Source organism: Pygoscelis adeliae, unplaced genomic scaffold, assembly GCF_000699105.1.
Source record: "Pygoscelis adeliae isolate BGI_AS28 unplaced genomic scaffold, ASM69910v1 Scaffold206, whole genome shotgun sequence".
NCBI lineage: Eukaryota > Metazoa > Chordata > Aves > Sphenisciformes > Spheniscidae > Pygoscelis > Pygoscelis adeliae.
The window spans coordinates 244,302-265,198 of NW_008825052.1; the positions used below are offsets into that span (position 1 = coordinate 244,302).

Consider the following 20,897-nt stretch of genomic DNA (forward strand, 5'->3'; position numbering starts at 1 on the left):
CAAAATTTGTAAGGAAAAAAAAAAAAAAAAAAGACGACTGTGGGAGCCCTGTTTGGACCAGTGCCACCCAACATGAGCCTGCACTCACATTGTGGTGGTGGAGCTATGTGTAGGCAGGCAGCTCTCTAGACTGGGGAACTACTAAGGGTGGAAAATGATACACCAGGGGAAAAGCAAGGGTATTTTTACATTGGGTTGGTTACCCACTCATGCAACCCTAAGCAGCTCAAAAAAATCCTGGGGGCCAGTGCGGGGACAGGCCTGGGTAGCAGGAGAAGAGACCTGCTTGAGGCAACACTGCCTCTGAAGGACGTGTTCCTCTAAGCATGGCTTTCGCCCTGCTTGGCAGTTACCTGTTTCACAGCTGTAGCAGCAGAGATGCAATGCTGCTGCAAACAGATGCATTGGGACATGAAGATGAATGCCTTTAAAGAGAAAGAGGAAAGTTTGGGGGTGACTGGTGTTACCTCTTAGGACAGTAGGATCGGAGTCTTGTTAGTGTGCTGGGCCCAGCAAGGGCAGCCAGCCCTGATGCTTGAGCCGGGGGTCCGTGGGGTCCGTGGCCATGGGCAGGCCGTGGCGCACGCTACTTCCAAGTTGCAGGTTGCTCAAATTAAGGGGTCTTGCGTAACGGGGTCTACAGGGTCTCTGGGATATCTTTTATTGTTTGGGGTTTTTTAATTATTAAAAATGACTGGCAGCAATATGACCTTCTAAAGTTGGCATACTTCTCCACTAGCTCTTCAACTTGCATGTAGACACATACAGTCAAAGTCACGCAGCAGCCTGTCACATGCAATTTGTATTCTTTGTTTGAGAAGCAGCCTATAGACAAAACCCGTTTGCTTCTCCCTTTTGTTGCATTAAGCTATTACTGAGGGGATTTCAGAGGCACAGATGGGTTAGGCACCTGATTTTTGCTGGCTTGAGTAGGAATCAAGGCACCTACTACTGCCTCTGGTGACTGAAAATCTCCCCACAGGTTTTGGCTCACTGAAAGCTTCTTCATTTTGTTTGGAAAAGGATGAATGAGTCTTTAAATAAGGAGTGCGTGCTTTTTGGGGGTGAAGGCCTTGTCTTGTTAAAGCTCTTAGTATGCAAGCTAAATAAAATGAAGCCTTAAATGCTAGGGCTAGCAGCAGCTTCGTTACTTCTTTCCTTTAGTCACATATTTCCACTGCAGGGAGCGAGGCAGACAGCCAGCACTTTCTGCTGCCCTGCCTGGTTCCTTCTTTTGTTCAATTTGGTGATGGGGGACCCGTGTCTCCATGGGGCTGCTATACCAGGCTGGCTTCTAGCTCGGATAGCGTTCACCGGAGCCTGGGGAGAGAGGCTTGCAGGCAGGAGTTTGCACACGGGGGACTTTTAAAGCTGGGTCGTACCTGTGCTCTGTGTATGATGGCTGCTTCTTCGGATCTCTTTCTGAGCCTCACACCTTTTCCCAGGTTGTCTCCTGCAACACCAAAGTGCAATTTCTCAGTTACGTTTTGTTTTGATTAACGGAGTTAACCCTGGTTATTATATTTATCGGGGGGGCACGGACTGTTAGATGCACAAGGAGTTTGCAAGTGCTGGAGAAATACCATCACACAGGTAATAGCAGGTTTTGCATCGTTAGTAGGTTTCAAAAGCTCACACCAAAGCCTGTTTTTAAACAGGGAACCACTTTGAAGGAAACGGAAAACATCTCGCATAGTGCAATCTGCACTTTCTATCTCAAATCTTCTCCTGTCTCTTTGTAGTAGCCACTCCTTGATATAGCATAAGCACCATAAAAACTTAACTTTCCCGAAATGCTGTTATGTTTAAATCAGAGTAAGTTAAAACGTTTAATAATTTAAAATTGCACATGCAATTGCGTATAACTGTGTTTCTGTTTTGCTGTCTGCAGCTGGGTTTAACACCCAGGCATTTACAAGAGTCCTCTGCATCATGGGGCATGTTCTGCTCTTGCTCCGTTTGCTGAGCTGCCACTGGCGTGAGACAGAGGTCGTCTTAGACCCGCAGGAGAGACCAGGGCTGTACTTTTTTTTTTTTTTAAATAGCTGCTTGTTTTCTGAGGTGCAAGTTTGGATTTCGCAGCGCTGACACGGAGTTTAATGGTCCGGATCCCAGTCGGCGCTGCGTGGCCATTTCTGCACCTGCTCCCCGGGGTGCCGCGGTGGGAACAGTAGGTTCTGCCCGCTTTGCTCCCGCAGGACACCTACAAAGTTAATCTGCTTTTAAGCTTGTTTGCGCTCACTTGAACAATGTATGCTGTGTGCATTGTTTGTTTTTCAGGCTTTTAGTCAAGCAGAAAGGCAACTTTTTGCACTTACTTTATGCCAAAAGCGATGGAGGTGTTTTCCCCATGTTTGTAACTGGACTCAGAAATGAGCTTAACCATTTAATACCTGTTGTAAAGTAAGCTCAGAGGAAGGGGAAGGGTTTAAAAATTATTGTAGTTTAGACATGCAGTGAAATGTACTTCTGTTTTACTGGGAGGTGGACACGTATTCTGGGCAGTAAGAAATACAGAGGAACTTGCAGTGAAATCTTAAGCAATCATTACTGTGGATGATTTTGATATGTAGATTAATATACAACAAATAATACATGTTCTGTTTTTTGAGCCAAGGCTATAATTCAGCTAAGAGGCTTGTTACAGTACAAATGAAGGTAAGATGAAAACTGGCTCTCTTTTCCTTTATTCCTATGACTTTTCTAACCTTTCTTCCAGTTCTTTGTTGGGCTCTCTAACAATGCCAGTGGAAAAATATAAAAGGCCAATGGGCATAACCTCTGATTTTCATGTCATTCTACCTGTTTATATATGTTGTTTTCACCAATCCTATATGTCTTCAGTGGAAAGGAGCTAGCAGCAATACTGTGAGTCCCAGGAAAGGTGCTTCCATTTTTCAGTTGAGAGCGCAATGCAGTACTACAGAGTGTATTAGAGACTTGGAATAGCCCTTATTACAATCATGAGTATTAAGATTAATGTCATGACATGTGAATTATTATTTTGCAATGCCAGTCACTGCAAGCATTCCCTGTTGCACTAAATGTAAGGAGAAGCATACTGGTTTGGGACAATGGATTATCTGAGGGGGGGGAAAAATGAAGGCTGCAGTGTTTCCTGTAACTTACTGTTTATTTTCACCGCTTACCCAGGCTGACTTTTTCTGGCAAAAGCCCAGCACCTACACCTGAGGACTCTGTGCCAAGCTTGGTAGGTCTGACAAAAACAGTACAGCAACAGATTTTTTTGCAGAGTTTTCTTTCTGTAGGAAAGGGCAGCATGAAGGCTCTTCACCAGGATCGCTAATGACACGGTGCAATAGCCTCACCGCTGCCTTATTAGCACAGTATTACAAACGTGTTTCATGAAGTCTCCATCAATAGCATTGCCGGCTTTCAATATGCAGCAGGACGAGCAAGGTCTCCATTAAGACCTTGACTCACGGGGTGGTGGGGTGAAGCTCGCACCTTCTCCAGGCTGGGCAGACAGCTGTGCTGTGCCAGCGGAGGTTCACCCTGGAGGGAAGGCAGGCGGCGTTGGTCCCACCAGCCCTGCCCCGAAGGCTGTGTCAGGGATAGACGGCTTCATCTCGTGGATAAGGCAGGAGACGTAGCCTGATCCCGTGGGTGGGGATTAGAGCCAGAGGCTGCCGAAGGAGTGTACCAAATGAGTTTATATCCTGGCTGTGCACCTTGCTGGCCGGTGGCACCCTTTTGGGAAGCGCTGGTGAGCCTCCCATCCCGACAGTCCCAGGCTATGCTTGTGGGGTGCTGTCTGCCCCCCTCCAGGCTGGCTTTCCCTGCCCTCTGCACTCAGCTGATGCCGCTGGACCTGGGGTCTTGCCCCAGCCTGACCCCTTATGCAAGCATTGGCACGGCCTTTCCCCTGCATCCCACAAGAGAGGCGAGTTTCAGCATCCCTCTCCTCCTGCTGCAGTAGCCTGGGGGAGCGAGCCCTTCGGGAGGCCGGGGTACCACCAAGGTGGTGGGTACAGAGCATGAGCCCCAGCTGCTTGGGCAGCCCCCCCCCCGGCACAGCGTGAGCACGCTCGGGTGCCTGTGTTGTGGCTCGCACTCCTGCTTGTGTCCCCTTGGGTCTGGGCTCTAATCCTGGCTTGAAATTTTAAATATTGACAGAGTTAATTCCTGACTGCTTCAGACTGCAGAAACTGGTCTCTGATAAGGCTGTGTTTAATAAGGATATTCGTGGTAAAGAGCTTTGTTGGCTAGACAGAGCTTTACCTTGCTGAGCTCTGCTCTGGCGGGCGAGGAAGAGGAGGTCCCCTCCCAGCGTGCTCCCTTCTTGCAGCCTGGCAGTGCGGTGGAGTAGGAGACGCAGGGGGGTGATACCTCTTTCTTCCCCCCAGAAAATAGCCACAAAATATCTTTACACAGTTGGCTACAAGCAGCACAAGCAGTCAGAGGAAATATACTGCTGCAGCAAGCCTAAACTCTTAAACAAATGCCAAAAATAAAAGCAGCCTACCTTACTTTTTCCACCTTACATAGCAGTTTCCAACCACATCAAGTGAAAAGTCTAGGTGGGTGTATAGTGTTTATCATCACTGAGTAATACACATTACATTAGCTGGGACGTTTGTTTTGTTCCTGACTACTGGTTTTAAAATGGTTTTAGTGAGGGCAGGAAAAATGATTTAAGTTTATATTGTCACCTAAGAGATAGGAGGGTGTTCCTGATTTGGGGAGGAAAGCTGGGAATGTAAGTAATACTTTTTTTTTTTTTCTCTTCCACTACAACTGCAAGTACGTTGAAAGGCAGACGGTGGAAGTGCAGAATCCAGCAATGCAGGCTTGCTTTCTGTAAGAGGTGCTGTCGGAGTGGGTTCAGTGCCCGCATTCATCTGCAGCAATTGTGTCCTCCAGTATTTGAAAAATGTTTACATGGGTGACAGCAAAATTTTATATCCAAAGCAACAAAAAACTGAAAACAAATCTACATCTGAAACTGTACTTTTTTTTCCCCTGTAGTATCTCTTGTATGAAATATTGCAAGCCTCTTTCCAGGGAGACTTGGCCCTGGCTAAATTGCACCCGAAGGCGAGTGCTAACCAGTGCACGGAGGAGGGCCCGCTGAAGTGCGGGAAGCAGGCGATGGTGCAGCATCTCTGTCCTGGGGGTGGTAGCAGGGGAGTGGAGATCACTGAGGGAGCAGCAGACATGGTGCATGTCGTAGTGATGCTTTGCAAGTGAAGGGGGCAGATTTTGTCAGCTGTGCTTGGGTAAGGTCTGCACCGAAAGCACTCAAAACAGCGAGAGGGCAGGTCACGGCGCACAAAAGTTTTTTGCCCTGTGCGTTCTGCAAACGGTGGTGGTGCGATGCTGGCGCTGAGCGGGCTGCGGGGGGATGTCACTGGTATGTGGGAGGGATGGATTGAGGAGGTCCATGAAAGCAGGGTGAGAGGCAAAGTCCGAGTCTACCAGTTTTTTACAGGCTCTGAGTCAGAAATGTACCAAATATAGACCCAGAAGATATATAAGAGCTAGCATAAGCGAAATGCTAGTGCATCTGGAAGTGCTGGACAAAGAAAACCTTGTTACCTTGCGGGGCTTTAGCCTTTGATGCATTCATTTCCGTCACAGGATGTTCAAGTTTAGCCAGGAGTTGGCAGACAGATGGACCGCAAGGCAGTTCACAGAGTGACTCAGTCTAGGTGAGTGTGAAGAGTCATCCACATAAAGGTAACCTATTACAGTATTTTCACAGAAACTTATTTTTTTCCCCCCCGTTTTTTCATGTTTTTATGGTAATGCTTGGGTTTTTGTTCATGGTAGTTTTCCAGTTGATACGTTGCTTCCCGCCTGCTCTGCTACCCGGTCACGCCTCCACCTCTGCAGGACGGAGATACAGGGCTTTTGTTTGCCTGACCCATCGCCTGGCCTTTGTTGGTGGCCAGGCAGTCTTGCCTTTTCGAGGAGCTGTCAGGCAGAAGTACGGTCAACGTAAAAATTGTGGCAGCGTCCCAGCATTTCCTCACCACCTCCCTGCTCTCCTTCACCGGCCGCAGTGGTTGTGCTTCCTTGTGTTAGCTTCATGGAGGACCAAGAAGCATCTGTGATGTGTGATTTAAGGCACTCATCCGGCTGCTCGTTGCTTGGTGTGATGCTGTTTCTGCAGTCAGGCAAACTCTTTAGGAACGACTGTTTCACTTGGCCTTTCTTTCTAGAAAGCTGTGGCCTTGAGGCTGCATCACATGGTGGTGGTGGTGTCTTTTTTCTAAATGAAGAGGGTAGGAAAAGCACTGTATTTATTTATCTGGATTTTCTCAGAGGGAGCTGAATAGGAAGGTTTCTGCTCTAAACGAGGGTAGAGAGATTTCTCCTTTGGATTGAGGTTTATCAGTTTGTTATCTTGTCATTTGATGCCTGTTAAATTGCTGTGGAAGCACCAGAGTGAGGAGCTAGTGATCTTTTCAGAAGTAAAAGAAATAAAAAAATGAAGAATTAAATAGTTTACTCTCTGAGGCTAAAATTACAGGTATTAAGTACTTTGTCTGTTTTATTGGTAGCGAAACCTTTATTGCTTGTTACAAGTCATTTACTTGAGACGGGCAAGAAGAAAGTCTGTAGCCCCTTTCTGTTGGTTCGGATGAATTATTGAGTGTGTCACTAGTACTAATTCCTCTTCCCATACCTCTCTGCCTGCCTGCCTCCCCCCTTGTTTGGGGCACGACTGTTGTGCCTCCAGTCACTTTAACAGAAGCACCATGGTCTTGAGACAAATTTCCCCTTTTTCATATGCTATTATTATCATCATTTGGTTTATTTCTCTGGGCGTGCAAGGATGAGAACAGCTTGCACAGAGCTTGCAATCTTAGCGATAGAAAGGAAGAAGCCAAAGGAAAAAATAACTTTGGGGAGAGAGGAGAAAATCATCTCGGTCTAACTTCAGGTGCTTCTGTGCCACACATGAGTGGTGGCACAGTTTTAATCTCAGGTGCTCTGAAACAAGCCTCAGGTCTCAGGATACCTCAGGAGCCTCAACTCCCAGCTTGGACATCCAAGATGGTGCCAGTGATTATCCCGCCTTCCCTCGCCCTGTGTCCCCAGTGTGGTGCACATCTGCTGGGGATGGAGAGGGTGTACGCCCCAGTATTGGGATGTTTACTGTAGGGCTGCGTGGGGTTGGTTTAATATCAAAGTAGTTTTAAAAACAGCCAGGCAGGCAAGACAGTGGCTGCTGGTAAAATGACTCTGGGAAGATGCCTCAGGGGGGATTAAGATACAATGCTGAAGCTATTAACTGGGAAGATCCTACCTCCTCAGCTCCAGTTTGTTTTGCCAATGTTAAGAAGGAACAGATCAAAGGAACTATAAACAGTTAAAAAAACCTCTCCAGGCAGAAAGGAGGCAGTCGTTTGGGAGCTGCTCACTGGGAGCAGACACCTGCCTGCGAGTTTGCAGGAATCTCGGCTTCTCAGCAGCTCCCGAAATACGTGGTGGCGCGGGACCGAGCTAGGAGAGACATATGTCCTCTTTTGTATTGGTTTTAGAAAACATTATGCTGCCTACCTTCTGTTAGTAGTAAACCGTATTTTGATTTGAGAAAGCTGTTTCGTGGAGCTGCTGGCGCCAGCAGCCGACGGGGATCCCCGGGTGCCGCCCCACAGAGGTGCGGTCCCCGAGCCCCGGCGGGGGCTTTTGGAGAGGGAGAAGGGATGCAGCCGTGCCAGGGAGTGGGTCCATCTCTGCTTGCCGCTTTGTGGTGCACTGACCCCTGCACACCCCGGGGGAAGCAGTAAATCCTTGCTGGCCCGCTGGGGAGGACAGGGTGATGGGGCTTGGGCAGGTAAGGTCAGGCACCTCCCAGCCCTCCAGCAGCAGTGCCGCATCCTTTGCGGGAGGCAGTTACGGCCACAGGTACCGGCACAGCCTTCAGCTCAAGGCACGTAGCTCCAGGAAGCCTGAGCTTTTTGAGCAGTCTCCTTTTCAGTCTGTCCTGCCTTCTCTGAGGGTTTTAAAAATCTACTTTTCCAGTAAACAAGAGTCTCAGTCTTTACCCTTGCGCTTCCTCGCCTATCCCACTCCAGAAAAAGGAGTTGCTTGGCCTCGCTGGCAGACAGCCTCTCATAAATCTCTGCAGGCCGGATGGTTTGTAATTTATTGCTCACCTACCCCACCAAATATTTTCAAATTACTCATGTTACTTGCTGGCCTGCCTTTCACCATTCATTTTCCCCTTCTTTCCCTTCTAGCAAAGTATTTATCCGAGGTCTTTCAGACATGTAAAAATCCTCAATTTAGGTGCATCAGTTTCGAAGAAGTCCATCTCCTCTGCTTTGGGTATGGTTTGTCCCTCTTGACTTTGACATCTCCATAATAGGAACTTGTGTCACGGAAGAATCTGTGGCTATTGGGTTGCCTCCTGCATCTGCTAGAGGCGTTACGTGAAGCAACAGCTTCTGAATTTAGGAGGGTTAAACCGTGTCCTTTCCTGGATCTCTCCTGCCACATGTCATTTCTTGTATGTGAAGTTGTTTATTTGGCTAGATGATTGCAGTCTCTGGCTTTTGCTATCTCTGCAGACGCATATGGTCCTGCTGATAGAGAGTCCTGTGTGTCTGCCTCAAAGTTCCGGGTGGCAGTGGCATGTGCAGAAAGAAATGGGTGGAGTTGGCTGCACTGTACGGCGTGCAAGGCTCTGCAAAATCCCTATCTGTGGGAATTGCTAGTCAGCTCTTATCGGTCACGTCCCGACGCAGTGAGTTGTAGAAATCAAATTAGCAGACAAGTCAATTGCTTACGTCAGTCAGAAGTTTTGCACTGGGGATGATGTGATAGTCCAGGGCCCCTCGCTGGGTAGCGTTCTTGGGTTTGATTACGAGGGTTTTTAACAAAATGAAAACCTGACAGTGCAGTTTTGTTTCTGTCTTGCCTTTTTTTTTTCTTCCCCTTCTTTCTTGCTCAAAACATTTTTTCTCATTGCCATTTGGGGCAAGCAGAGCAGAGAATCTGTCCTTGCTGTAGAAGTAGAGAAAGCTTTGCCCTGTTATTTTATAAAACAAGTTGTTGTGACATACCACACGGTTCCTCACGTCACTCAGTAGTTCATTAGTCTGTCCCTGTACAAACATATTAAATGACAAGCTAAAAAACAGAAGACAGTACAACGGTCCATTACAATTCATAAAGGATATCAAATATTGAAAGTAAGGGATGTAAAAAGAAGCCATTCGCTGTAAATACTAATACCTGTAGTTGCATAAACATAATGAAGAAGTGCCGTGCACTGCCAAGCAGCAGACCGCTGCTGACAAACCCGCGGCTGCCTGGGAATCCCTGCAGTTATTTATCTCCAGAGAGCTGCTACCGCTTCAGCAAAAGGTCTCTTTCAAAACCTCCAGCCTGTCATGTGAACCTCTTCTCCTAAACAAACACCACTGCTAACTTGAAATCGGAGGCAAGATCAGTTACTTTCAAGCTCTCAGCGGCACGGAGTAACAAGACATGATGTTACTAATTTCTCATGTCCGGGGCAAAAGCAATGCTTAACATTTTGGAGGGCTTTTATTTTTTTTCCCCATACTGCTTTCCCTGGAGTATTTACGTCATATGTCGTGATATCCTCTAGTCATCCTTAACTTTCTTCGTAACTGCAAATGCTTGTATTAGCAAAGCAGAATTGAACTTCCCAAGTACAGGCAGCAGGCAAACTTTAAGGTTTTAAGGGCAGGCCTTCTGAATAACAGCTTCAGAACTCCCATCAGTTCTTTCAACAGCAAATCCCAAATTCAGTTTCATCTTCGTCCCACCTTTTGGAAGAATATCTAGCCTTAAATGCAGAAACTTAAAGCAATGGAGAATCCACCCCGCCTTTAAGTCTGTTTTTCAGAAGGTTAATTACCTTCATTGCTGATATGTACATGTTATTTCTGCTGTGGTTTCGGTTTCCAAATACTTGGGCCTTGTTAAGGCTTTGTCTGCTGTTAATACAGTCCCCAGCCTCCTCTACCCAAATCTGTAATAAATTAGTTTTCGAGGCTTTTGTCTGTAGCGATTCTAAAAATAATTTCTTATTGGAATCCAATTGAATCCAAGGGAAGCGAGGTGATAATCAAATGATGTCACCCTCACGTCTTGCGCTGCAACTCACCGCCTGCCAAAACTAGCAACTGTTGCTATGTACCCAGCGGAAGGTGATACTCGCAGCCTTTTCTTGGTGCTGGGAAGCACTCCTTTCCAGTGCTTGTCAAAGCTCCTGAGAGCTGCTCGTGTCTGTCCCAGGTTTTTCGTTTTACCCTTACTCGTTGGGATAGCCATGGAGGAACATGGATCTGTCCTGCAGGATGCTTTGAATTTTTCCTGTTGCTGAAGACGACCATTTATCAAAACCACTGCCAGTCTTGGAGGACTGATGTGATTTAGCCTGTAAAGTGCCTGCACTGCAGTGCTTGGGCTCTGGGGTGGAGACCTCGCTGCAGCGTGTGTGGCAATGTCCAAAAACCTTTGCATCAGGACAACAGCATGACACCATGACGTTTCCCAGCCAGTTTATTTCCTTTTCTCAGTAGCACCCCTGCAAACTTGGCTGATGGTGGGACTCTCCCCATAGCTTTTCTCTGGGTACTTCCAAAAGATAAAAAAAAACCCTCACAAAACAGCAGGGCTCATTGCCATTTGACATGTGGGGCTCCAGAAGTTCTTCAATAGTGAACCCAATCCTGTTGTCAGCAGTAGGTAGGTGATGTAGCAGGTTGCTTTTCTCTCCAGTAAGAGTCAGCACGAACTGGGGGATTCAGTACCTGGCAGACGACGTTCAGCACATTGCAGGGACCGGTTGTCAACAAGGCTAGAGTTGCGGATTATTTTTTTTTCCCCATGCTCTCCTAGCAAAACATGCTGTTGCGGTGTCCCAGATCTGCTGTTGATAAGACTTCTTATTGGCAGTGTGTGCTCATGAAAGGGTAGATGCCCCTCCTGACGAGCATGTGATGACTATTAATACCCGCAGGAGTTAGGCTCTGGTGCTGTTACCTCCTTCCTGCCGGTGCTGCTCCTCTGCAAGGCAGAGCCCCGGGTTTCCAGCGACCTCTCCAACATGCCCAGCGTCACGCTGACCTCTCTCGGTCCGTGGCCGGGACCGAGCAGACAGGCCTGGCCTTACTCCCCCTGCATTGGCTGGGTTGTTTGCCTGGAGTCACCGAACATTGTGCCCTCCTCTGGCTCTGCCAGCTGGCCCCTTCCCCCACGGGAAGGGAGCTGCAGGTGCGGGGCTGTCCCGTGCCCGCCTGTGTCCCCAGATGACTTCCACCCACCCGGGACTCAGGGTGGAAACCTGGGAGTGAAACAAGTCAAATGTTCATAAGGCCCCAGTTAGCACCTGCATGTCTTGGCAGCCGCCCCCTGCCCTGTCTGCGTTTAAAAGGGATGACTTACAGTTTTTGTCTTCATTTTGCTGTCTAAACGTGCAAGCTCCGTCTTTGTGTTTTTGGGCAGCGTAAGGGTGCTGGATCGCAGGCAGCCCGAGATACGATCCCGGTTTTGTACAGGACTTCATTTTTTATTTTAAACATGTATGGTTGCAAACAGCATTGTACCCTGTTCCAGCAATGTCCTAACTCTGGGGGGAGGGAGCAGGGGACAGAGGAAGGGGCACAGCGGAAGAAGGCGCTCTGTGTTCACTGGCTGGCGTACCAGAGCGATGGAATGGAGCTGAAGCACCGAGGCATTTTGCGGCGTTATAATTCCCAGGGACTCTTTTCCAAGGATGTACACCGTCCCAATATATAGCAGCAATCCAGAACTAATTGACATGTAAGTGCCCGTAAATGGTGGAGTAAAGTTATTTGCAGTTATTAAAGTTATTTTGCCTTTCACCAAGTGAAAAAACCAAAGTTATCTAGGTGGAAAAAAGGAGAGGAGGAAAAAACCGGCAGAGTACCAAACTGTGACTCGTTCAAAGTAGCTTGTGAAAGTATCTTGAGGTCGTCTTTCCTGAAAGCCTTTGAAATTCAAAGACCGTGGACTCTTGCCTCTTGGCTCACAGACCTATTCCTTCTCCTGGCAGATTCTTCCTAACAGTTGCATTTTTTTTCCTCTTTTAAATACCCCTGAATTACAGAGCTTGCTCGTTCTGCTTTTCTTCATTCAGGTCTAAAGCCTTAAGGACTGTGTCGAAGGAGCGAAGGGGACAGCATGTACTGGATGCTAGAGCCAAGGGAGAGGGGGTGGGCAGAGGGAAGTGATGACCCTGTCTTCAGGCTTCGGTCCTAATCCTGCAAACTTTTTCTCCCGTGAAGAGTCCTGCAGAGGTCAGCCAGACTTCTTGCACGAACGGCGATTACTTGCTATTCAGCATCATGCTCGGATTACGCTTAAAGTAATCATAATAACATGGCCAGAGTTTGTGATAAGGCACGGATGGGGTGCTTTATGCCAATTGAAGGGAGAGGCTGCTGAAGACGTGCATGGGATTAATTAAATAGGAATTTTGCTTGTTTGGCAAGCAGGGCCGAGTTAGGCCAAACTCTGGAACTCGGAGAAAGTGGCTCCCTAAAAAGCACACGTAAATGCAGTACCACCGGTGTCCAGCGTGCACTCCCTGGTATCAGCCCCAAGGAGGAAGGTTAGTCCAAGCGCACGTGATCCTTCCAGGAATTGTCTGCCCAGGTGGCCCAGTTCCCTGCGTGCTGGTATGTTGTGCGCTCCCGTGTATGGCACTGCTATGAAATGAAGAGGCAGCGTTTCGAACCGCCCCGTACTCCCGTTGCATTTCTGATTACATTGTTGGCTCTTGCAGCGGGAACCATTTGTTGGGGCCTGGAGCTGCAGAGCAGCTCGCCCGGTGCAGCCCCGAGCCAGGGCCGTTGCTCACAAGCGTGGCACTGGAGCAGCAGGAGGGAGGTGGAAATGAGCAAAAATTTCACCCTGTTGTGCCATAATGCCTTGTGAGTACATTTAGGGTCTCCTAGTACAGAAGGCCTGTCAGGTAGCTGCAGTTAGTTTCCTGGAAAATCAGCTTCAGTCCTTACTGTTCTGCTGGACAGGTATTTTCTGGCATATGCTTATATTAAGCTACTTCACTAAAATGCAACTTACTAAAAGGCAACTTATGAGCGACATGGAGTCCAAGGTGCCCAACACTTCTGCAGCATTGGAAAAAAGATGCTCCTCTATGCATATATCTTTAAGGTTTCTCGCCATCCTGACTTCAGTTGCTTTTGACACACTCATTTAAGGGCAGTGGGGTCGGGGGGACGACTCTTTAGCCTGAGTTGGACAAGAGGAACCCAAGTGCTGCCTGCTCCTGCCCATGCAGGCATAGTGCCACGGGGGCAACAGCTGACGAAGATGGCAGCTGCTGCAGATGCAGGGAAAGACAGGGACCCCATCTGCTCCCTCCCGCTGTCTTCCCCCTCTGTTGACGGTACTGCTGTTTGTCCTGCCGAATCCTTATGTGGCTATCGCTACGCGTCTCCCCAAAGGCCCAGAGTGTGGTGAAAGGCTGGGCTGTCTCCAGCCTCTTCCTCCTTATTTATGTGTCACAGGAGGAAAAAAACCTAGACGGAGATAGGTTGTCCAGGGTCATCCTGTTGTAGTTATGATGATGGCAACAATTCATAGCTGAAGCATTTGATTTGTTAACCTTATAAAAAGATGCCATTAAATACTGTGTTTAGCTCCTCAGGGGAAGTAGCCTAGTTTCTTTTTCATTTTCCTTTTCTCATCCCTGTTTTAACATTAGTGACTCAGCCGTCACTCTGCTTCGGAAGGGCCGCTGGGGTTATAGCTGTGATTGGATGCCACCAAGAACCCATTTCTGCTCAAAATAATTAATATGGTGCATTTTCACCTCAAAGAGAGCCTGAGACAAAACTACTCGAAGGTTTTCGTTAACTTCTGCAAGCTTTGAAACTTGCCTGTGAATGAAATTGGAAATTTTTCTGTGTCTTTTGTTTATCCTTGTCAACAAGGCAAAGTCTGGCAAAGACTGGTGCATATCTAACCCTACACGCTGCGGGTATTCCTGCTCAAGTCTACAAAGCAGCTCATAGGGTATGCATTTAGATACATGCAAAAGCCTTTGTAGGTGAGAGTCTCACTTTGCAACAGGGCACATGGTCAGATCCTACGAACAAAATGAGTTTCCACCAGCTCTGAAAAAATTCTGACTAGAGGCAAGTGTGGACTCTTCCATCTCCGTAATTTTTTCATTCCCCACTTTGCTAATCTTAACCAAAAAGTAGTCTGCTTCATTTCTGTTTTTCTAGATAACCCATCTCCTCTAAACTTCAATCACAGGAAAAAAAATAAAAAAAAGAAGAAGGAAAAAAAACGCATAAAGCTAGTTTGTGTTAGCCCGTTTTATATTTTGCATATCAGCTCATATTATAAAAGTATTAGCAGACGTGTCATAATGTATACTCGTACACATCGCTCAGGGTGCTTGGTAGTGGGTCCCCTCCCTTTCCCAGAAGGAGGGTAAATATCCCCATGAGCATTTGCCAATGCTCTTTTCTTTGTGTCCTCCTCTGTTCAGCTGCAACTTGAAGGTGCTTGTTTCTTGTGTACCTTTGTTATGAAAATGATACCTGGCGTGCTCAGGAGACGTGACATTCTTGAGCTATGAATACTGTGAACAGTGTCATAAAAAATGATGATGTACAAAGGCACCATCATTCTTAGCATTGTTCTTTAAAATTTGCCCTGTGTCTTGAACACGTAGGCGTTGAAAAAGGATTTATTTCAAGCAGTGTAGTTCCACTAACATAACTCACCATTTTTCCCCCTAAAAGCAGGATGTGACATGTGTCCACCCAACCCGCCTGGGGTCTGGGACCAGTTTCTCTGAGAAGCAGAAATTCATCTGCCTGTCTGGTGCTGTAAGAGAGCACCTATCTGCAGGGACTGTGGGGCCATCTCAGAGTACATACCGCTACTGCAACCCCAAGATGCGTAGATTTTGATTCACCAAGTCAATACTTAAATTTTCCAGAGCAGGGGATGGTGTCTGTGAAGTGACATTATCTCAGGGTACTGAGAGGTTGGGTTGCCTCGATGCTTGTCCTGGAGGGCAGGTAACACAAAGCTGGTTTGTGCTAGCAAATGAAACCAAACAAAGGCACTCGTCTTTATATTCTGTAGCATCTTTATTGAATTAAAGCTTCTTTGTCTGCCTGTTGAGGCTGTAAACTTCCAGATGGAAGTGTCTTCTACTTGTGCAGTCCTTCCCACATGGGAGCTCAACCAGACTGCAACCTACAGGGTCGGTAATTCTTGTCCTCGTACATGGTGATGACCTTGGCTGTTGGCACAGTCAAGGTCGTGAAACCCATTGCCCTTGTGGCTCCGCAGCTGCCTCTGAAAAATGTCCTAGTCTATGTACTGAGCAACACAACTGCAAAGGCCCCACTGTGTCCCCAGTGTTGGCTTCAGGAGGGATTACTCATGTGTACAGGTTCAAACCAGGAGCATGGAGGGGCTCTGCTCATCATTCTGCTATTCGGACTCTGGTGTCGGGGTGGGGCACTAACAAAGCATCGGGAAGTGCTGAAGTGTTTTGACACAGCCTAGCTTTAGGCTCAACATTTAGCACTTGCGATTGTGATTGTATCAATGACAGTGAGCTTAGTTTCTCGGATTAGGTAAACAGCTTTAAAAAAAAAAAGAAAAAAGATGACCTTCATACCTGTGCATTTACCTGGGTTGTGAGGTTTCTGGGATGGTGCTGCTGCCAGTTGCATGTGAAACAGGAATGTCCTGCTTGCTGTAGCAAAGGGCTGATTCATTGCCAGCGTAATAGGTGTCATCTTCCCTTTTGTCAGCTCCTCAGGTATATTTTACTCCTGTAGTGAACAGAAAATAAATTAAAAAAAATCCGGTAAAACCAGTAACATGCAAGTCATCCGAGTGAGGTGAGGTTTGATGAAAACTAGAACAGTTTGTAAATGGAGTTAGGTGAGTCTGGGGTTAATCAGGAGGGGTAGAAGGAGAGTTTGGTGAGTCCCAGTGGGGGCAAGCTCTCTGAAGCCACCATCCCCTGGGAGGTGCTAGGAGCAGCCACAGTCCCAAAGCCGCCCTGTGCAAAAGGTGAGGTCCACCTCCACCAGCAGAGAGGGTCAGGCACTTGCAGAGGAAAATGGAAAGACAGGACGGTAGGCTTATTTGCTGGAGGTGCCTGTTTCTCCCCACTGACTGCCAAGGGGGACCAGTGTCGCTAGCTTGGACCTCAAGGTCTGACCTGGAGCTGCCCAGGCTGTGTAAGGGGAATTAAATTTTAAGGCTGTAAGAAAGCTTTTCTCCATAGGAAAAAAAAAAGTCAAATGCTGTCAACTTGGAGATTGCAGACAGGGCATCACAGCGTGGAAACTAAAGCCACGTGCCTCGGTGGTGAGTTCGTGGGCAGGGCGGGTTTTGGGACTGGGTGTCCCGATGTAATGTGCAAATATACCGGAACATATTTTGGCACGGCATGAGCTTGGTTTGTGTGTACGGAAAGCAAGCCTGTATGATTTTTCAAATATGTTCCCAAATGCAGTGTTTAAATTCCCCTAGTGTTTATGTTCCCCTGCTTAGAGGGAAAATGTAGGAAACCGTAAGAAACCGAGAGGGAAAAGTCTGGGGAGGACCCATGCCTTAGTCTCGGGATGAAAGCAGAACACGCATCAGAATACATCAGAAGGAAAACTGATCACTTTCTACTTTCAAAAAAGTAGGCATTAATATTTTACAGCTACCATTACGTTTTGAAGAGTGCACAGGTATTTATTGGTAGTGCCATAGCTACCCAGTCCCGAGTCGTGAAGGAGGAGATACCTGTTTTTCAAGTTGTTCTGTTCGCTCATCCCTCATCTCCTAATTCACACCCTCTACCCACTGGCACTGCAGTAACTCGGTGAATACCTGGAGTTGCAGTTGTGCATTCCCACCCCGGCTGCCTTTCCCGTGAGGCTCCCAAGGGTTTTTTGCCCCTAAGAGCCAGCGGGTCAGACCCGCTGAGAGGCACGCTTAGGTGCGTCCCTGACTGCCCCTCGTGCTCGGGCCGTGGAGCAGGATCGCTCCCTTTGGGATGTCAGCTGCCGACTGAGGTGCATCATATTTTAAAATGCACTTTTAAAAAAAAAAATCAGATGGTATCTTCTGGTTCAATAATAAACTAATGATGTGCTTAAAATAGAACAGGAGAGGGGTCCTGTTTCAGATTAGTCTACATGGCAGAAATGCCGGGGGATGTTTTGGAGGTTGCTTGAAGTCTTTCTCGCGAGAAGGTCTCGGGTGCCTGTGCTGGCTTTTGAAGGGCTTGCGCGGGCCTGATCATACTCGGTCAGGCGACAGCATATCAGATCTATTCCTCCCATCAGTCACATGCCAGCCGTGACTGTCACCAGATTTGCAGTTTAATGTGTGCAGCTCAACACTTCCAATTAATCCAGCCCGGGTATTTAACAATCTATCATTTCAAAGCTAGCGCTTTACGGAGCCGGGTGCAAGGCAGCCTTGCACTTCGGTAAGGCAGGAGCCCTGGAAGGCTTTCTTTGTGCACACTGATTTTACTCTTTACCTGCCACTGTGCAGTGGAAGTTACTGCTAATTTAGTTGCATTTTATAGGCTTAGGAAGTGTTAAAAAAAATCAAAACATGAAAAAAATGTTCAAAAAATAAAGATTTATAATAGGTGATTCAGCAATGAGAGGCTTTTGTGATTTCCATGGGAAGCTACTATTTTTAGTGAATTATTATAAGCAGTAGCATCACTCACATTTATTTATAAAGGCATGAAAGAACGCCCATACGTGTTTCTAAATAGTCGATGTATAGTAACGGCCATATGCTGAGAATGAGCAAAAATAGAATTGAGCACTCTCATTTCTACAATGCTGCGTGAGGGTTGTGCTGGGATCTTTGCATCTAAGAAATGAAAAACAGAGGGAAGTTGTGTTGTTTTTTTTTTTTTCCTTCTAGTTCTTCTTTCTAGCAAAAAAAACCCGAAGCCTTCAGGGTGAAAGTCTGCCTCGCAGTAAAATTGCATTGTTTTCATTGAGGTCTAACTGGGTGACCACTGAGGTTTGTGAGGACTCTTCCAGTAGCTTCAGCAGCTGGTGGATTGGGGCTGTGATGACAGTGGTAGCTATTTTTATGAGAGTTACTGTACGTATAATATTTGGGTTGATTAGTTGTGTGTGCCTGCACTTCTCTTGGGGCTCCGTGGCACGGAGGAGGAGAAATGCAGCGATTCCCTGCTGAAGGGGCTGCACAAATACAGCGTGGCATCATTTCCAAAGTTCCTACAGTGGAAACGCTTTAAATGCTGGGGCTTGCCATTGAGAAAACATGAGGGGGAAAAAACCCCCTATGTTATCTGCTGGTGACACTGCTCCTGAACAGAAATTACAACTGTTTTGATCTGGCTGTGCAAAGACCCAGCCACATGTGTCCGTTGCAGCTTTTTTGTATGCAATTCCTTGTGCTTAAGTTCAGTGAAGTGGCAACATCTTCTACTCTCTTGCTGACCGCGTTCATGTCCCAGTCAAGCCTGCGCTTAGGTGCCTTGGGATTCTCACGAATTCAGCACCTTGCAAGATCAATGCCTTCAAGTAAATTCCTACTCTTTATTAAGTTAAATCCTTTGATTGAAATTAATTGTGTTCTTGAATTTTGGGCAGCCGTGATAGCGTGTGGGAGGGAGTGAAAAAGGTAGCTCTTGGCGAGGTGCCTTTAGCAACCTCCTGATGACAGTGCCTGTCTCCCGATTCCCAAATCCCGTTTTCATGTGGAAAAGCATTGGCATAACAGAGGCAAGCACTTTGTTTTTTAGGGGGCTTCGTATAGCAAAAGGCACCAGGGTATGTGGCTCCTGACGCCGAGAGGAGTTGCTGGAGAACCCAACCTTGTTCTTGCTCCACAGCTGCATTAGTTAAAATATCAGCATTTTCCTTGCTCTCTGCTTCCCGTCTCCCAACACCCAGTGGAAAAAAATGCAACAGGCATGCTCTACTCACAGCAGAACAAATGTTATTTATTAGAGTCCTCCTGTGGTCAGAGGACATCTGACTGTAAAATAACTGGAGATTTTTCTGCTAACTGGAAGCGTGATGCTCTGAGACAATTTCCAGGCAGTGTATATTTTCAGCTAAGTTTTATTTACGTCAGCGTAGCAATTTGCAGTATCACTGTTTGCAAAGAGTGAGGCAGCAGTTGTTTTAGCTAGAATTAATTTTTAAATTTTTTTTAGGAAAAACTTTTGATTAAGTTGTAACTCGGTTCCCTTAGCTCCACGCGTTGAGGTGCTTTGCTTTTCAGAAGGGAGGGCATAAACCTCCTTGGCAGGCACGTCACTTGCCGCCTGCCCTTGTGGCAAGGAGCAGCTGGGGTGGGGGGAGCGAGGCGCGCGTTGTTAGGGAGGGTTTGTTTTCCCTGCGCTAATCACCTTCTCCTGTCGTAATTTGGCACGGTGCGGCGCCCTGCGTGCAGGACGGAGGCAGATCCGCGTACTACTCTCCTATCTGAGCCAGCACATTTCGGAGGATAAATCTTCGCCGGACTTAATGTTCTCCCAACGAGCTTTAATATCCCTCAAGGCTTTCTGCTCTTCCTAGGGGTGGGGGACGACGGGCGGAGGCACAGGCAGAGAGCTAATTACAGCGGGAGCCTCTTCTAGCTGTTCCCCTACCACCAAGGTCAGAAATACTCCTTTGAAGAGAGGATGAGGAGGGGAATCCACAGAGCCACCCTTCAGATGCAGAGCTGACGTTTTCCCCCTAAATCTGTGGGGTTTGTTTTCCCCCCTTTTCCTGCAGGAGGGCATGCTTGGGTGGCAGGGCTGAGCCTGTGTCATCCCACTTATCCTTTCCAGGGCTGTGAGGACGGTGGCCTTCGCCTGCCGGGTGCGACGGGCTGCTGGATGTCCCCTGCGGGACCCTGGTGCGCTTTCGCCGCCTGCTTCTGCTGAACAGTTGGTGGGATTTGCGGAAGCTGCCTTAGGAACTTGCAGATGATACCAAACATTGAGCATCAAAAATGTTTGGGTGTCAGGAAAGGTTTCTCTTTCTGTGTATAATTTGCTTAATGCTTTCCCCCCCCCCGCAACTTCCATCATTTAGGGAAAATATAACAATCCAGAATATGTAATATTTGGTTTTATATGGAAAAAGATGTATATCAGTACAACATGGCTGGATAGATATTGTGGGAGGACTTTCCTTATGTTTTAGTTCTTGCTTTTTCTGCATCTCCAGAGCACCCTCACTGCTTTATTAAATTATATATATTTTTCTGGTTTGTGAAAGCTTATAGGAAAGAGGAAGAAATTCTGAGACCTCTCTGGGTTCAGGATTTCTAAGTTCCTTGAGAAGAGCAGCACTGCAGCCTTACAAAATGAGGCAGAAAATGATTGTATGGAACCAACAGATTGGTACTTCCTAGAGATCTCCTTGCCTAGCCTTGCAAATCCCTTTCACCAGAAATTCCTACATACATGCACACAAGTGGCAACTTTAATTATTCATAATTTTGGAGTCACTGTATCTGTTTTCTTGTTTACTTACAATCGAATCTCATTGGGGACTTTAAAGCAAACAAAATGTAAAACTGGTAGTTGAAGCAAATTTTGAGTTAACTCATGAGAAGGCACAGACGCTGGTCTGGATGGATGGGCAAAATGTGTTGACTATTCGCAACCTCCTGTTTCAGCGACAACTAAATGCCAAGAAAGTAGTTTGTCTCATTTTTTGTTTAATTTTTGGTGGAGGCCCTCTGTAGCAGTGTTCATCCCAAAGGAGATTCTTGCTACAACATTCTGAGTGAGGTGACACAGGCTGGAAACTGAAATTCAAGTTTGCGAGCAGGGCCACGGAGAAGCAGGACACCCTCCAGTCAGCTGGAGGCTGATAAGCTGGAGTTATTTTCATGGCTTCTTTTCAGAGGTATTAGATCTGATGCCT

General features: G+C 47.1%; 1 protein-coding gene across 1 annotated transcript in view; it reads left to right on the top strand.

The window, feature by feature from the left end:
- The first annotated feature begins 12,202 nt into the window (after positions 1-12,202).
- Positions 12,203-20,897, top strand: part of FOXO3 (forkhead box O3) — a 31,571-nt gene continuing 22,876 nt past the window's right edge. Inside the window, exons 1-3 of the mRNA XM_009326421.1 lie at positions 12,203-12,337; positions 12,628-12,802; positions 20,771-20,776. Of these exons, the coding sequence (XP_009324696.1) occupies positions 12,203-12,337; positions 12,628-12,802; positions 20,771-20,776 (316 nt within the window). The remainder of the gene's footprint in view (positions 12,338-12,627; positions 12,803-20,770; positions 20,777-20,897) is intronic.